Source organism: Rhinolophus sinicus, linkage group LG05 (assembly GCF_036562045.2).
Source record: "Rhinolophus sinicus isolate RSC01 linkage group LG05, ASM3656204v1, whole genome shotgun sequence".
NCBI lineage: Eukaryota > Metazoa > Chordata > Mammalia > Chiroptera > Rhinolophidae > Rhinolophus > Rhinolophus sinicus.
This window is the reverse complement of record NC_133755.1, coordinates 102046776-102065118: the sequence shown is the minus strand read 5'-3', so window position 1 is coordinate 102065118 and position 18343 is coordinate 102046776. Positions and strand designations below refer to the sequence as shown.

At 35.9% G+C, this 18343-nt stretch overlaps 1 protein-coding gene across 1 annotated transcript in view; it reads right to left on the bottom strand.

Annotated features, from left to right (window-relative positions):
• PRIM2 (DNA primase subunit 2) overlaps positions 1-18343 on the bottom strand; it is a 325345-nt gene that overhangs the window by 20110 nt on the left and 286892 nt on the right. The window contains exon 12 of the mRNA XM_074333142.1: positions 14504-14585. Within this exon, the coding sequence (XP_074189243.1) occupies positions 14504-14585 (82 nt within the window). The remainder of the gene's footprint in view (positions 1-14503; positions 14586-18343) is intronic.

The following is an 18343-nucleotide window of genomic DNA, read 5'->3' as shown; positions in this document are numbered from 1 at the left end:
GCAGATCAGGGGCGAGTTTCCCTCTCTTGAAGATGAACTTGCATTCATTTCAAATATTACATGCAAAGAATGTTTCTGACTCATTGTTCGTTGTCTATAAACTTAGTTATCTGACTGAATTGGTTCTACCTCCAAATGTCTTTAAAAACCTACCTTTTCCTCTCCATTGTTCAGACGCTCACCATGCTCTTTTTTTTTTTTTATCACAAAGCTTATAGCTTTATTCTTTCCTTACTGAAGACAGCTTCCAAACGGCCACCACAGTAACTTTCCTCAAATCCAAATCTGATCCCGGCATTGCTGGTTCCCAGCCGTGCATGGGGCACAAACTGGCCGTCCTCACCAGGCCACAGTCACCCGCCCTGGGCCCTGCTCCTGCACCAACAGGACACAGGAGTCTTTACACTCTAGTCCAGCTTCCCCCACAGTGTCTTTAGCTCACAAAATTCTAGTGATGACTCAGTGACTTTTCTTCTCTAATGCATTGTTTGATTTGGTTTAATCCAGAACTACCTCAGTTTCTTTATGGCAGGACTTATTGGGGTGATATTTCTCAACTAAGTTGTCCCCAGAACCTGTTTTCACAGATCTCCTCAGGGTTCCTCAGAACACACCCTGACAACCTTATCTAAACAGGCTCGCCTCCCCCAGATCTCATTCTGTTCCCTTATGTTGTCTAGTTTTCTCTCACCACACTTGTTGGTTGTCTGTCTCCCTCACTGGAATATCAGCTCCATGGAGGCAGGGGTGTTGTTCGTCACTGTAGCCCCAGCGTCGTGAATAGTAGCTGGAACACAGTCATCACCCAATTATGATTTGTCGATGATGAATGAACGCTGGTGCTTATGTGCCGTCAGCCTTACTTCCCTCCACTTGGGAAACTCCTACTCAACTTTCAAACCCAATTCAAATATCACTTACTACATGAAACATTTCCTGATGTCACACCTCTCCCTCCTTGGCAAATTGTTTTCCTCTGAATCTACAACTAGCACTTAGAATATATTCTTATTAATGCAATTTCATACTTTATTATAGTTAATTATGCCTTTTTATTCCACTAGGCTAAAAGCTCTAAAACAGTTTCTTAGTCATCTTTTTTCTACTTCCAGATTTGAACATACTGAAAATTCAGTGACATGTAGAGTGCTCAGTAAATGTTGAGTAATAAAATAAATGTATTTCCTCACCAAAGCAACTTATTTCTGTTTAAATCAGTCTTAGAACACTTTTTACAAGAACCTCTGCAATTAGACCACTGCTTTCCATTTCTTTCTTTTTCTTAGGTAGCACCATAGGGAAAAATTACTAATTTAATTTAGTTCTTTCACAAGGTTTAAAAAAGCTTGGTAACACAAATGTGTGAACCTTCCCCTATACTCCACCCTATTGCTTGCCTGACTCTAGCTGACACAGTAGCAGTGGAGTTACCTGGTTACAGCTCATTCTCAGCTGCCCAGAGAGGACTAAGAGGCAAAAGCAACATTCCAGCCTGAGTGTCCGGTATTAATTATGGCTAAACTCAGTAGAAAAAAACATAGCTGCAGATGTGCTGCATCCCCCTCCCCCTGGCCACACACACTTCCCCACACATCAGGGAGAAACCCAGCAGATGCAGCTGGGATACCTCAAACAGTTCTGCATGGCTGGTAGCCTCTGGTTACAAGCACGCAGCACTGGGACTTTGTAGGCCTGGAACCCCATAGGCTGCCACATCCCATCATGGGGTGGTGCCCTGAGACCAAGGCGACCAGTTCACAGAGGGGACACCCACCTCTTCAGGGAATATAGGACATTTTTCACATTGGAGGGAACACTGCCCTGCGGAAACCCTGTAAGTCCCAGTAGTGCAGGCAAGAGAAAACAAAAACTTGTATTACAGCACCATCTACTGGAAAACAAAAGAAACACAGTACCTAAGAATGAATTCAATTCTTCAAATGCTCTGGCAGAGAAATAATCCATAAGGTACCATGAATAACCAAGGTAACAAGGTAGCTCAGAAAAAAAGTGAAGTCTCCAGAAAAGAAACTCTAAAACACAGAAGAATGTGACTTAAATGACAGAGAATTCTAGATTACAGTTTGAAAAAAAATCAATGAGACTATTTCTGATTAGTTCATTCATTTATTCTTTTCTTTAGATTCCACACATAAGTGAGATCAGATGGTATTTGTTTTTCTCTGTTTGACTTATTTCACTAAACATATTAAAAATAAATAAATAAATAAATAAATAAATAAATAAATAAATAAATAAATAAATAAATAAATTCAATGAGATACCAAAAAACTCAGAAATACCATTCAATGAGCTCAGGAATAAAATTAGTGAACAAAAGTATTACTTTAACAAAGAAACTGAAGCTGTAAAAAAGAACTGAAAAGAAATTCTAGAACATTCACTACGCTCCTATAATGAAATCCAGGTACTAAGGTTAGGGACTGGATTTATAGAGATAAAAGATCACATTTATGCCCTTAGGGAGGATAAGGCCACAATCACAGCCTGGGGCGGGCAGAGGAGAGGGAGGGACAAGAAAATAAACACCAAAATAGGTGATAAGTTATCTGATACAGGAAAACACTTACAAGCGGGAGGGAAGGGAGGGGAAGTGCTCAGTAACAGCTTTCAGGGGGAGGACCCAACTGAGCCAAATTATAATGAATGAATAAGAATGATCAAGATAAAGAAAGCGGTAGGGACAATGCAGACATGGGGCATAACATGCAAAACAGGCACAAAAGCCTGACAGCAAAATGTGGAATGGGCAGAAATTAAAAGTAAAAGATGACTTTGGTATCAGTGTGAAGGACTTTTGGGGAAGACAGTGGAATAGGAAATTAAAGTCACATATTACATCCTGAGCTATGGAAGATACAGAGAAAAAAGAAGGAAATGATTCCTACATTCAGAGACAGGAAAGAGTCTTGACCGTTTACCAGATTTCTGGCTTGAGCATCTCATGTCCCATTCACTGTTCCTCGAGGCATGTACAGTGGGCTCTGGCACGCTGTCCACAGCGCCCACCTCAGAATAAGGGCACACATCTCCCCAGGGTCAGAGTGTAATGACTGACAGCTTGCCGCCAAGTGCCCCTCGGCTGAAGAAAGCCATCTTGCTTATGGTGATGTTCCCTTCCTGGAAGCAGCCTCATCCGATGACTGGCGGATGCAGGGGTACAAGGCCAAGACCCCTCACTCCAATTAGGGGTAACTCTGCAGGGTCACCTAGCTTCAGAGCGCCCTGTGGGATCAGCCTAAGGGCAATTCTCCTCCTGCCCAATCTTGCCAACTTCACTCCCCAACAGGTCCTGATCCTGAGAGCACTTCCCAATGAAGGTCCTCCACACAAATCTCCACCACAGCAAACTAGATCTGTGACACAGCACAAGTTGGTTTTTGCTTTCTATGTTTGTTTTTGCAAGGAGATGGATGGGAAGAGGTGAAGAATAATAATGACCATAATAACATAAACCTTATATATCTACTATGTATCAGATACTATTCTAATTATTTTACTTAATTTTCAGCTCTCGAATTCTGCCCTTCACACACATGTGCAAACACAATTAAAAACAATTTTTTTTTAAAAGAATGCTTATAGAAATTTCTGAGAAGCCTTTGAGATGCCTTGGAGAATCTGATTAAAACGGTGAACCTCTGTAGTTAAAAAACAATGTACTATGTCACAACTCATAAACCCTGAAATGTTCTTACAAATCAGCTAAATACTAAATAGAAGTGAAGCTTTCTGGAAAGTGTATAACACCCAATTTAATAATCATATAACACTACTTCCTTATGATTTTTATCACAATATAGAAACCCTAACACTGACAATGTCTCTTTGTCTTTTACCTTACTATATTTGAATAAAGGTTTTGAATCATTAAAAATAGATACTAAAAAAATGATTCTTGAGAAACAATTTAAAATTTCACTGAATTCCTCAGTACAGATTAATACTTACATTTGGATTTAAGCTTTTAGGGAACATCAACAACTAAGCGAACTTGGAATGGGGGAAAGGAGAAAAGAATCGGAGAGAAAAGGAAAGAAGAGGGAAGGAGGACAGATGACAATATATGGGTAAAGTCTGCTTAAAGATATGGAAAAGAGTATTGCCAAATCTTAGCTCTATGTTTACTTACTAATTATAATTGTGCCTAATATAAATGCAAGCAAGTTCAAAATCACTATGCCCTATGATCTTTATGGAAATGGTGAAAATATAGTTATTTTCAAAGACCTTACTTAGAAAAAGAAATGTATTGTATCAGATATGCTATTGGAAACAGAAGCAAAACTTAAAATCTGTCACATAAAGGTTTAGTCCCAGGACTAGAGGAGCATGTGTACACATACACATGTACACATGTATACACACAGGTACATATATGTACACACATGTATGTACATACCGTGTTGCCCCGAAAATAAGACCTAGCTGGACCATCAGCTCTAATGCATCTTTTGGAGCAAAAATTAATATAAGACCCGGTCTTATTTTACTTATTTACTATAGTAAAATAAGACCGGGTCTTATATAATATAGTATAAGACCCGGTCTTAAATAACATAACATAACATAACATAACATAACATAACATAACATAATACCAGGTCCTATATTAATGTTTGTTCCAAAAGACGCATTAGAGCTGATGGTCCAGCTAGGTCTTATTTTCGGGGAAACACGGTATATGTACGTATATACATATATAAAATACGTTTTAAATGACATATATAAATTTTGTAATAGAAACATTGTCTAACAAGAAATATATTGTAAATTGATGGTAAACTACCAAGAAGTCTGAAATGGCTTAACGCTAAGTAGACTAAGAATCTGAAACACTTGTCTAATGAAGTAAGGTCAGTTGTTTAATTTTTCTGGATACTTTAAATTTGCGTCTCCAAAAGAAGGGGCGGGGGGGCCTCTGGGAGAATACTCCATAAAACTGATCATGAAATAGAACTAAGCTAGGAGAATATTAATATTTTTATATAATCTCTAATACCTATAGGTAGACAGGCTGAATTTTATTGTGTCATAAGTGACAGCACCGTGTGTTACTGAATGAAATTCCTCTATAGATACCAGTAATTTCTCATGTAATGAATAATCAAATAATTATAGAAAACTATGTAACTATTATATAAATTGAATACTAAATTTTCTTATAAGACTCCTTTTCTATTTCAATAAAAGTAAACTTTACTTAGTTTAGCTAACAATGGTATGTTATTTGACTTTCAAAGTGATTTTTCTTTGAACCATCTTGAATATTAATGTTCAAATGACCATATATCATCATCCTATTAAAAACAGGGAGGACACACACAGAAACCTGTGACAAAGCCAAAAATACAACGACATCCTCCTGGCACCAATTCTAATGCTCAGCTTCCCATCTTTTCCTAAGTGCAGTTCTAAGACTCACCAAGAACAACGTACACATTTTCAACTACAACACTAAGAAAGGCAAGCTAAGTGCAGCAATCAAAGGACTGTTCTCATAAATCAGAAGAGATGGCCCTGGAGATGAAACAGACACAAAAGCTGCTCTTAAAAGCAGTTACTGTTCATGAAGTAATAGACAGACTGAATACCATCATCTATTGGTAAGTCCCTGCCCTAAGAAAATCACTGTAGTTTTAGGTAGTTCAGATTTATATGAACATTGAGTAAGGAGTCATTGAGATTTATCTTTGCCACATAATCTTTTTGACAGAGTTTTACTTTTAAGTCTTTTAAACTGTCCATTTTGAAAGATTTCTTCATTAAAAGGACTTTCCCTTTGGCAATGGCCTTTGGGATATGACATCAAAATTACAAGTAACAAAGGATATTGGATTTTATCAAAATTAAAGACTCTTGTCCATCAAAGGACATTATGGAAGAAAAAAAGTGTTAAGACAACCTAGAGAATGGGAGAAAATATTTGCACATTGTTATAGATTGCATGTTAGTGTTCCCTCAAAATTCCTATGTTGAATCCTTCTCCCCAGTGTGTAGATATTAGGAGGTGGACCTTTGGGGGGTGATTAGTGCACTTATAAAAATAGTCTGGCAATACCTCAATATGTTAAACATAGATTACCTTATACTCCAACAATTCTATTTTTAGGTGTATACCCAAAAGAATTGAAAAGCAGGTACTCAAATACTTGTATATGAATATTCAGACCAGCCCTACTAAAACATATAGCCAAAAGGTAGAAACAACTTAATATCCACGAATAGATGAATGGATAAACAAAACATGGTATAGGCATACACTGGAATATTATTCAGTCATAAAAAGGTTCAATGAAGAAGCACTGATACATTCTACAACATGGATGAATCTGGAAAACATGCTACATGAAGGAAGTCAGCACAAAAGGTCACATATGATACGATTCTATTTATACAAAATATCCAGGAAAGGCAAATCCACAGAGACTATGGTTACCAGGACCTAGGGAGTGGTTGCTGAATGGGTACAGAATTTTCTTTTAGCATAACGAGTGTTTAGAACTTGACAGAGGTGGTGGTTTCGAAACACTGGGAATGTACTATATGCATTGAAATGTATGCTTTAAAATTGTTCATTTGACATTATGTGAATTTTTCACCTCAATTAAAAAAAAAAGTAACCAGGTCTTTTGAAACCCTGTTACCACCTATAATCTACACTTTGTGGGTTATTCTCATCTTTATTTCATATTATTTGCCAGTGTTTAAATAATGCATTAAACATATTCCTAAATTTAGGTACATAAAAATCATTATTCACCTCACAGTAATGGCTTTTCCTGAAATAAACCAAAAGGAATTTCAAATGACTTTAAAGTAAAAAAAGAAAAATAAGAAAGCAAAGAAAAATAGTACAGAGAAGCAGACCAGTGCAGTGAAAGGAAGCTGAGCTTCAGGGCCAGAGGAGGTATGAATCCTGGCCTTACATGTTAGCTCTGCTGTTTCAGCAGACTCATCTTTTACAAACCTCAGCTTTCTCATCTGAAACACAGGGGTAACATTGTGGCAACAATCAAATGAGATACAGTTTAAGAAAGAAAAACTACTAAGGAGCAGAAGCATTCATAGACTACAACAAAAGATGTTAACCACTATGGCATATGGATATTACAATGAACATTTTATGTTGGTGTGTGGGCAACAGTTATTATTGTTTATTGATTAGGCTCTGTGAAAATTAAAGATGTGTCATGTGATTTAGTTAGCAAAAAGACAACTTTTCTGCTAAAAAAGGACACAGGACACTGTTATTGGCAAGAAAAACAAAAACAAAAAACTGCAATGTGAAATTTTCATGTGTATCTCTTTACAATAGAAAAAAAATCTCTTTAGAGGAAAGTATTTAAGGTCATTCATAGATTTTTATTATCAATAATTTGAGTGCATATTCTTAAAATTTCTGTATCTCAGAATACTAATATTTCATCGTAAAATTGCAGGGTTTTTACAGCACAAGCTGAAAGCAAAATGAAAACTAAAAACGAAAACAAGATATCTAAATTAGGCAGGAACTATTAATAGATACCTTAACTGAAAAAAAACTAACAAAGCCCTGAAAGGATTATTACCCTCATGGAAATTTTAAAAAAAAGAAAAATGTTAATGAAAGTAAATTGAGATTAAAACACACACCAATATTTGAAGGAGAAAAGGGAAGGTGCCAATAAAAAAAACTGGCCAATATAGCTTGTAGACATATTATTTATCCGTTGGTCACATGCTATACACTGTTGAGAGATCATTTTCCAGGGGTCTCAAGATTCTGAATATTTTTCAACCAGAGAAAACAACAGTCTTTGCTCCAGACCACTTTTTCAAGGATGTTTATGTAATGAACAGCCTTAGAAGATACAGTGCCTTCCACTGAAAGTGTAGAAATGCTTATTGTCCATTTGAAAACATTCAGATTCCCTATACTCAATAGTTTCTCTCCTCCAACATAATGCCCTGCACACGTGGGTCATACCTGGCCTTCTTCATGCTATTCTGTGGTAACTGGGGCTCAGAGAACGAGTGAAAGAAAATGCTGATATACTATAGTATTTCTGGAATCTTCAAACCCCGGAATCCATGAAATTGTGGCAGCTAAGTTCTTAACTTGAAAGTAGGATAAAATCTCATTCCCTTCACAGTTCTTAACATGTATCAGAAACTATGGAAGGTGCTGGGAAGACAGAGGGATAGAAGGTTAGAATCTCACACACAAAAATCTCAATCATCTATTACTACTGCTATCACTGTCTATCCATTTTGGCACACGACCATTTAAACTTCATATATATAACATGAAATTGTTTGAAACTTTAATCAATTAATGCATGTATGTGGAAGGGAAATTTTTTTTTTTAAGTATACAACATGGCTAATAATATCAACGGCTTTCACATCACATTTTTTTCCTTGGTCTGCTCCCAGGAGGCAATTATTTTTAGCCATTTCCATTTTTGGCTATATTAATTCTAAATTATATGCTGATACATTGAGTTATTTATTAACTTAATCTATTGAATTCTGCTATGTAAAGCAAATATTTGGCTCATTTTGCTACTTCCTACCTATCCTCTTTTCTTCCTTTAAAAAAATTAAGTTATAATATACACTAAAATACACCCTAGATTTGTCTTTTCCAGAATATTACATAAGAGGAATAATACAGTAGGGCTTTTTTCACTTAGCATGAAGAATGATGCATGCTTTTGGGGGTATCAATAGTTTGTTCCTTTTTATTGCTCAGTAGTATTCCATTGTATGACTAAACTACAATTTGTTTATCCAACCACATAATAAAAGACAACTGGGTTGTTTCTGGCTTCGGGCAAGTATGAATACAGACACTATAAACATTTACGTACAGGCTTTTGTGTGTGCTTATGCTTTTATTTCAATTGTATAAAAACCTAGTAGTTATATAACTAGATCACACAGTCTATGTAAGTTTAACTTTCTAAGAAACTGCCAAACTGCTTTTCAAAGAGATTCTACCACTTGGATTTCCTCCAGCAATGTATGAGAATTTTGTTCATTCTACATCCTCATTAGCATTCGGTATTGTCAGATTTTTCTTTACTAAACTAATTCCAATTGGCATATAGTGGTATTCACTGTAATTTTAAGTTGCATTTCACTAACACCTAATAATGAATATTTTTTCACATATTTGTGAAAATCATTCACATATTTTCATTGATGAAATATCTGTTCAAACTTTTCACCTATTTAAAAAACTGTTGTTGTTATTGAGTTTTGACAGTTCTTTGCATCTCTACTTGTTCTGGATACAAATATTTTTTTGAAATATATGACTTGCAAATATTTATTCTAGTCTATGATCTATCATTTCCTTAACACTGTTTACAGAACAAAATTTTAACTCTGATGAAGTGTAATTTATCAGTATTTTCTCTTATGGAACATGCCAAACCCAAAATTATTCAGGTATTCATGTTCTCTTCTGGAAGGTTTACATTTTACATTCTGATCTACAATCTACTTTGAATTAATTTTTATATAAGGTTGTGAGGTATATGTCTAGGTCCTTCTTCTTTCTGCATATGGACATTCAATATTCTAGAAATACTTGTTGAAAATGCTATTCTTCCCCTATTGAATTGCCCTGGCACCTCTGTTTAAAAATCAGTTGGCCATATATATGTGGGTCTCTTTTGTCCAATTAATCTCTATGTTTATGATTTCCGTAATACCATATTGTCTTGATTACAATAGCTTCATAGTAAATCTTGAAACCAGGTAGTTGTACCTCCAACTTTGTTCTTTGATTGCTTGCATCAGTGTTTCAGCATGAAGATCTTGCACATATTTTGTTAAATACATTTCAAAACCTTTTTTTTTTTTGTATTATTGCATATGGTACTTTAAAATTATTCTAATTTTCAATTTTTCCTTGGAAGAAATATAATTGATTTTTATATACTGATTTAGAATCCTGCAACCTATTAGTTATAATAGCATTTTGGTAGGTTCTTTGAGGTATTTTTTCCATAAATACACTGAATAGAGAAAAGTTTTATTCCTTTCTCATCAGCCTTTTATCTCTTTTTCTTGACTTATTGTGCTGGTTATATTGAGAGAACATACTTTGGGTAATTTTAATTCATTTAAAGTTGTAGTGGATTTTTTTTAAGACCCTTGAATATGATCTAGCTGGGTTAATGTTTTATGTACACATGAAAAAAATGTGTATTCACCTGCTATTGGGTATTATATTCTATAGGTGTCAGGTCAATCAAGATGGCTGGCAGCGTTAAGTTTTCTATATCCCACTGATTTTGTCTGCTTGTTCTGCTAATTACTGAAAAAAGGAGTGCTGAAGTCTCCAAATATATAATTGTGGATTTATCTAGTTCTCCTTTCAGTTCTCTCTCCTTTTGCCTCACGTATTTTTAAACTATGTTGCTGGGGTACAAACATTTAGAATTCTGATGTTTTGTTGGTGAAATGGTATCCATGGTTTCCTATTTTGGGGGAGGGCTGAGGAATAAATGCAGGACTGCCAATTTTCTTGGGCTTTATTCTGTTTCATTGCTGCCTTCTTAAGTTGAATACCAAGCTCACTCAAGGAGGAAGATAAAATGTGATCCTATGAATACACCTTTTTAAAAAAGTATGTGATATCAGTCACAATGGTCTCCATTCTGAGCATCAAAATTCTGACATTTAACATCTAAGTATTTCTTATAGCTGAAGGTATCTTTTTCAAGTAATTTGTTCCTAAAATAAAAGTAGCTCCATCGAATTTTACCTTATATGCATTTTAATGATGTTTTTCTTGACTTCCATTCAATATTTTAACACGCACTTGGAGTTTTAAAGATCTATTTACACTTATGCCAACCTGCAACTAAGCATTTATCAAAATGTTTTACATGGATTTTTCATTTATCCATTTTCTGTCCTTTAGAACACAGTCCCCCAGAGGCTTCACTCTACTGAGAACCACTCAATAAAGACATCAGATGAAAGCAAACTATTATTTATAACTTGCCTACATGCACTATACATTGTGTATCTCAGATAAAAGGTTACAATGCGATGTCCAAAGGATGATGTGGAAATTACTAGGTTGGTGCAAAAGTAATTCCAGTTTTTGCAATTATTTTTAACCTTTTAAACCAGCTTCAACTAAGGGATTTACTTATGGATCAGGAATAAATGGAGAACGCAAAGGAGTCAAAAGCAAAGAATGTACAAACATAGTTATTATTATTAATTAAAAACAATGTTCTCAATAGACATGGTAATAGCCTGTATTTTTAAAAAAGTGATTCTTTACAATTGCTGAAAAAGCCTCTATTTTTTTCTTCTACATGCCCCATCAAATTGTTACCTACAGTTCCTCACCTTTCTGATGTCCAAACTACCATTCCTAATCCTTTTACTCTCAGCTAATGATTAGACCTCTGACTTTACAAGAGTCAGGCCACTTGATACACTCCATCAACTTCCCTTTGCTCCACCTCTAAGCTTTTCTCTATATTCCTGCACCTTGGCTCAGGGATATGCCTTTTCCTGTCACTATGTTTTTGTCCAAATATATCTCCTCCATTCTTCAATAGGTTTTCACTTGTGTCATTGAGTACCAATTTGCTTCTCTCTGTACCGCACCACACACTTTGTAGCATCCACCTCAAACCTAAATATGCCCTCTTATCTTTTCAACATTTTTTTCTGCACTACCAAGGGCAAGTCACTGAATTACAATGAGACAGAAAGTTAAATAAAAATCCAGTCCTTCTTTCAGGAAACTCACACACTAGTGGGGAAGAAGAATAGTTAGTTAAATAATCATAAGTGCTGTAATAAGTATAGTCATGGTGTAAAGGAAACATAACAATGGTTAGAGAGGGATTATCTTTTTTTGTATCTTTATCAAGCCCACCCTCTCCAATAGGTTCTTTTCCTCTCTTCCTACAAACAGGTTCAGGTCTCCTCTAGCCTTAAATATACAAATACACCTTCCATGATGCTTAAGCGAATATCTCTTGGCCATTCCCTTTCACTAGCACATTTTTTGAAAAGGTCACTTATACTCACGGTCGGCAAATCCAATCCACTGTCTTCTATTCGTTCCTCTTGTAAGTAAGTGTGATGTTGGTTTCCACCACTACACTGACACCTCTCACCCAATCAAAGTTGAGCAACCCACTCAGAATATCCAGTCACCTTTTCTCAGTCCTCATTTTACAAAGTCTCTCAGCTATGAGGGACTCTTGTGGACCCTACCTTCTCAAAATTCCCTCCTTGACTTTTGTGATAGTTCACTTTCCTGATGCTCTTCCTCCCTCTCCCTCTGCTCCCAATCCCATTCAGTCTTCAGATTCCACTTGCTTCTACTGCTGACAAAGGGAAGCTTCAGCCAAGATTCCATTTTGAAATATGGCTTTGACTCCCGACCTCCTCTCTCCATTATTTTGCTCTCCTTTCTCCCACAGAAAACTCATGATAATTAGCTGTGAAGTAACCTGGAACTGAGAAAAATAATCATGGAGTCAGAAAGCCTGGCTTCAAGTTCTGGTTCTAATACTGACTTACTAGCTGTGTACCCATGGGCATGTCACATTCATAAAAGACTCCATAAAAGAGAATGGCTTTCTAATGTTCCTTCCAATCCCACATTTCTACAATTCTAACTGGAAAGAACATCAGCCCTCTAATTCTTACTTCTCTAACACACTACACAATTCCACATTTTGTCTGCATTCTGAATGCCCCACCTCTAAAACTAATCTCCTAAACCCACTACTCCTTTTAAGTTGCCTACTTAGTGTTCATATATTGGTGACACCATTATCTTAAACCTGAAATCCTGATAATCTTACTCACTTACTGCTGTTTTTCATGCATGCTCTCTTCCTAATTCCCACCCCACCCCCCTTCAAGACCTAACTCAAAGAGAATCTCTTCTGGAAAGTGTTCCATGTCCTCCCCTGCTGGCTGTGGTACCTCCCTCCTCAGAAGACCCAAGATATTCTATGTGTACACTAGCCCCCTCCCCCCATTATCTGCAATTTCAATTACCACAATCAACTGTGATCCGAAAATATTAAATTTCCCTGACCATCAACATAGTCTGCTCCTGACATCCAACCACCCACGATGTATTCAGATGGTCAATAGTAGCCCAAAGCTATGCCTGTGTCATTCACGTCACTTCATCTCTTCATGTAGGCATTTTACCATCTCATATCATGACACAATGGGTGAGTACAGTACAATAAGATATTTTGAGAGAGAGACCACATTCACATAACTTTTTTTATTACAGCAGATCGTTATAATTGTTCTATTTTATTATTAGGTATTGTTGTTGCTCTTCGGTTGTTGATCTACTGTGCCTAATATAAACTTTATCATAGGTACGTATGTACAGGAAAAAACAGAGTATTTACTGTAGGGTTTGGTACTATCTGCAGTTGTAGGCATCCGCTGGGGTAGGGGTGGGGGGGCTTGGAACATATCCCCATGATAAGGGGGGACTGCTACTGCTCTCATAACACTTGGCATATGTTTCTCTGCAGATTGGTTCTGTAGGAGCAGGATTTACACCTGATTCTTCTTTGCATTCCCCAATAGTACCTTGAGCACTGTGTAGCCCAGAATACTTGAAAAACTAGAAGATGTGAATGAACTAAACTGAGTCTAAACTCTGGACACAGCAGAAGCAGTAGAGTTTTCTAGAGCAATTAGTTTCTTCAAGTAAAAATAATTATTTAAAGATATATAATGATTTAGATGTTCCAGCTCTAAATTATATACTATTCTTCTTAAATTAAGAAAGCAGAAGTTCCTCTTGAACGCCTTCAAAATCCAAATCGACTCAAAACACACTATAGACAGTAATCTTTGTGATGCCATGATATTTTTTAAAACAGCTTATTTATTAGAAGATGTACTCTTAAATATTTGGTTTTATATTTGAGCATTTTTAAAATCTATATTGTTTATAGGACAACGTATTTTGACAAACTATTAGACCTAATGAACTATCATTAGAAGTGTAGATTAACACAGCAACAATTGAAGCTTATCAGAACACTTAGCCAGTACATACTACATTATCTTCTGCTCTAACCTACATGCAGCATAGAAAACAATTTCCCAAAATGAAATAAGATGCCATTAATTTTTAGCTTCATTAATAAGCTTCAATGCATTCCTCTATTAAAAGAAAAATGTGTAGTGTCTTCAACTGAGATAGTAAAACAAATGGAGAGAAAAAAAAGTTTCCAGCTTCTTTTATTATGAAGAAAAATTAAAGTGCAGCCTAGCAGACAGAAGAACTAGAATTTCCAAGGACTCTAAACCAGAAAACTCAAGGCTTTAGCTTCATACACCTAGGAGACAGGACGTCTGGTGTGAGGTCTGACAAGTATACACAGTGTCCTGCAAGAACATTAAATGAAACTGAGAGGAACTGTCTGACGCCTCATTACTGAGGCTGCAGAGCAGTACCTGACCTACCTGGTCTATCCCTCCAGGAGAGATCTTGTATGACTGCAACTTCTGCTTCAGCAGCTCTGGATCACTGTGACGGAATGGGCACCCTGACAACAAAAAACAAGCCAGCACACCAACAAGGTTATTGACTCAGGACTTAGTACTATACCACACTCGAGAGACTGTCTAAGCTCCCCTTAATTGTCTAACAGCTTATTAATAAAAAAGTTAATTGCCCATGGGTACAACTGCTTACCTCTCTTTATCTAAATGACAACTTAGCTGCACGGTTATCAGGGTACTACAGGCTCAAGAGTTACATAAAACATTACAGCATTTTCAGGCTAAGATGACTATTCACTAGGAAGAGGAAACAGTTTTAATTGTACTACTTGCTAACAAGCAAAGACAATCACAAAGTAGGTATAAAATACTTCATCTAAAAACTTTACACACTCTCACATATATTTTTTCTATTTAAAAAAATACATAAAAGGCATACAAGGAAGATACCCAAAAATAAAAATGTGCAAACTAAGAAATATAAAAATCACACGTCATTTTCACATGTAAATTCTATGCCTATTTCCCATGAAGTAGAATCGATATAAATTTAGATGAATCATGGATGGGGATGAAATCGGCAAATAAGAAAATATTTCAAAGAAAAACAATTTATAGTAGATACATGTCATTCTATATTATTTCATGAGAAAAATAAAAGATGGATTACTAAAAATATTTGCATAAATAAGAACTGAAAGGAATTGAAATGTAAAAGCTGTATTAGGCCAAAATCTAAAAAAAATTAGATATTTTAATAAGAAACAATGATATAGAATACCTATTTTATACTTTAATACAGGAAGCCAGATTATTTTTTCAGTCATACAAATGATAGATCTATAAGTAATTAGAAATAATTGTGTACTTTTAATGAAATCAATAAGATATTGGTAGGGGCAAAAATAATGGAAAAGAGCTTATAGGCCAAATAAATATGTTTACCAAAAATTTTAACTATGAATAAAAACATCCATGGTAATAACACTGGATACCTGCCAATTATGAAATTCGCAATATTCATAGTATACACTTTACTGATTAAAGTTGTAATAATTTTTAGTACAAGGAAATATCTTGAGAAGCCATGTAGCACATGGTTAAGAGCTATACTGCCTGAGTTTGAACCTCAGTTTAACAGTTACTAGCTGGGAGACCTTAGGCAAATTTTGCATCTTGTTGACTCAGCTTCAGTTTCTGTCCAGTGAGGGAAATAATCACTCACTGAGCTCTTGTGAGAATGGAACATGAAGCTCTGACATGCTCCTGGAAGACACTAAGCACTCAGTGTGTGAGCTGTCATTATCATCCTCAAAAAGTCTGAATAAATTGTGAAGGATCACAATGAGAAAGAGATGAGGCTGCACATGGAATTCTGGAGTAAGCCCAGAAGTATTAAAGGACACACAGAGAGCCTGAGTTACCCAAATAATATTAATATTTGAAATAATGGCTGTACCTGTATGAAAGGTCAGAAAGGGCAAAGCCAGGAAGAAACTGAAGATTGACAAAGTAATAAGTATCACACACAAAAAAAAGTCTTTTAAAGCTATGCTCAGCAGTAAGAGGAAAACAGCAGAAACAGTCTACTACTTAAGAAGCTGGTGTTATTTTAGCAGATGATGGAAAGAAAACAGCACTCAGCAACTCCTACTTTGTTTGTATCTTCCGCATCAAACAGAATGATCTTTAAAATTGGAAAGGGTTGAATCAACAAGATAACTGAAGAAGAGAATTTATAAACAGCTAACACTGATTACAGCTAAGTATTCAACAAAGCTTCCCAATACACATTTGTGGAAGAGATGAAAAACATAGCCTGGAATATAGTTATACCTACATAGATTCATAAGTGGCTGAACAACCTTTTCAGGCTGTGATGCTTAATGAAATGTCAACCTAGGAGACTATTTAGTGTTGCAACTAACACAAAAATAAAAGGATAGAGACTTCTGATTTCCAGTCCAGTGTGTAAGGAACTTAGAAGTCCCTACTCCATCTAAATAAACAAAAAGCAGAATTGAAAAATGAGCAACTATTCTTGGATGCACCCAAGAAGTGAGGTCACAAGGCAATTCACTGCCCCCAAAACTGAAGAGAGAGGCAGATACAGAGAATCATAACTTACCAGAGCAGAAATCTCTGCAGCAACTGGTGCTGGGGTAGGAAAACCAGGGCAAATTGCTGGAGTCTCAGTGTGGGCAATTCTAAGAGTTAAAAACTCCCAAGAAGACCCAATTATAGGGGGACATGACACTTCTGTAAGTTTAACCTCAGAATCTCCAACCAATCCTCACAGTGAATAACAAAGAGGAATTCATACATGCTTCTGGCAGAAGGAGGGAAAAAGAATCATTTTTAAATACTCCAGAACAACTGTTCTTAAGAAGGCCTGAGCTTGGGAGGCACTATTTTACCAGCCTAACCTGGTGGGGTTTATCAGAAACTAACCCACCTGGGGAAAGGAAATATCCAACTACAGCCTCCTCTACCCATCCTGTCCTACCTAAGGAGCGGGAGGGAGATGACTGAGAATCACTATTGAAGTTCATAGCCTAAGGCCACAGGCTCACAACAAGTCTGAGACTTAATCATAGGACTACAGATCACCTCCCTCCACCTCACCTTACAATCACATAACTAAAGGCCTATATACAGGAATTCTTTTCACCCAGTATGTCATGGCTGTTTTTTAATAAATAATTACAAGGCATAGGAAAAGGCAGAAAATATTGCTTCAGGAGATTGAACAAGCACCAGAACCAGAGTTAGATATGACAGGGATATTGGAGTTATCAGACCAGGAATTGAAAATAACTATGATGAATATGCTAAGGGCTCTAATGGAAAAGGTCGACAACATGCAAGAACAGATATGTAATATAAGCAGAGAGATGAATATCTAAGAGTGAAACAAAAATGCTAGAGATCAAAAGCATTGTATCAGAAATGATGAATGCCTTTGTGGGCTCATTAGTAAACGTGGCTGAGGAAAGACTCTCTGAATTTGAGGATATGCCAATAGAAACTTGAAAAACTGAAAAAGAGAAAAGACTGAAGAAAAAACAACAACAAAAACCCAAGAACTATAGAACAACCGTGAAAGGTGTAACATGTGAATAATGGAAAAACCAGGAGAAGAGAGAGGAATAGAAGCAATATTTGAAGTGATACTGACAGAGAATTTCCCCAAAATTGATGTCAGACACCAAAACATAGACCCAGGAAGCTCAGAGAACACCAAGAAGAATAAATGCAAAAAAAGAGAAAAAAGAAGAAAAAAAATGCACCTAGGTATATCATATACATATGTCATAAAATCAAAAATAAAGAAAAAAAAATCTTGAAAGAAGACAAACATAATAAATACCTTTTCAGAGGAGTAAAGATAACAATTATATCTAACTTATTCTCAGAAACTACGCAAGCAAGAAGAGAGTGGGGTGAAATAATTAAAGTGTTCAGAGAAAAAACCCTCACAAACCTGCTAAATTATTCTTTGAGAGGAGAAATAAAGTCTTTCTCAGACAAGCAAAAATTGAGGTAATTTACTGCCTTGATTGCCTCAATGCAGTAGATGTGCATTGTAAGAAATGTTAAAAGAAGTTCTTCAAAGAGAAGGAAAATGATATAGGACAGAAACAGATCTACCTAAAGAAAAACACATCAGAGAATAAGGAGAAGTAAAATAAAAACTTTAGTTTTTCTTATTCTTAATTGATCTGTTTGTTCAAAATAATAGGAACAATGTATCCAATTACGTATCTATGTGCGTGTATGTTTATGAATAAATGAAATGAAT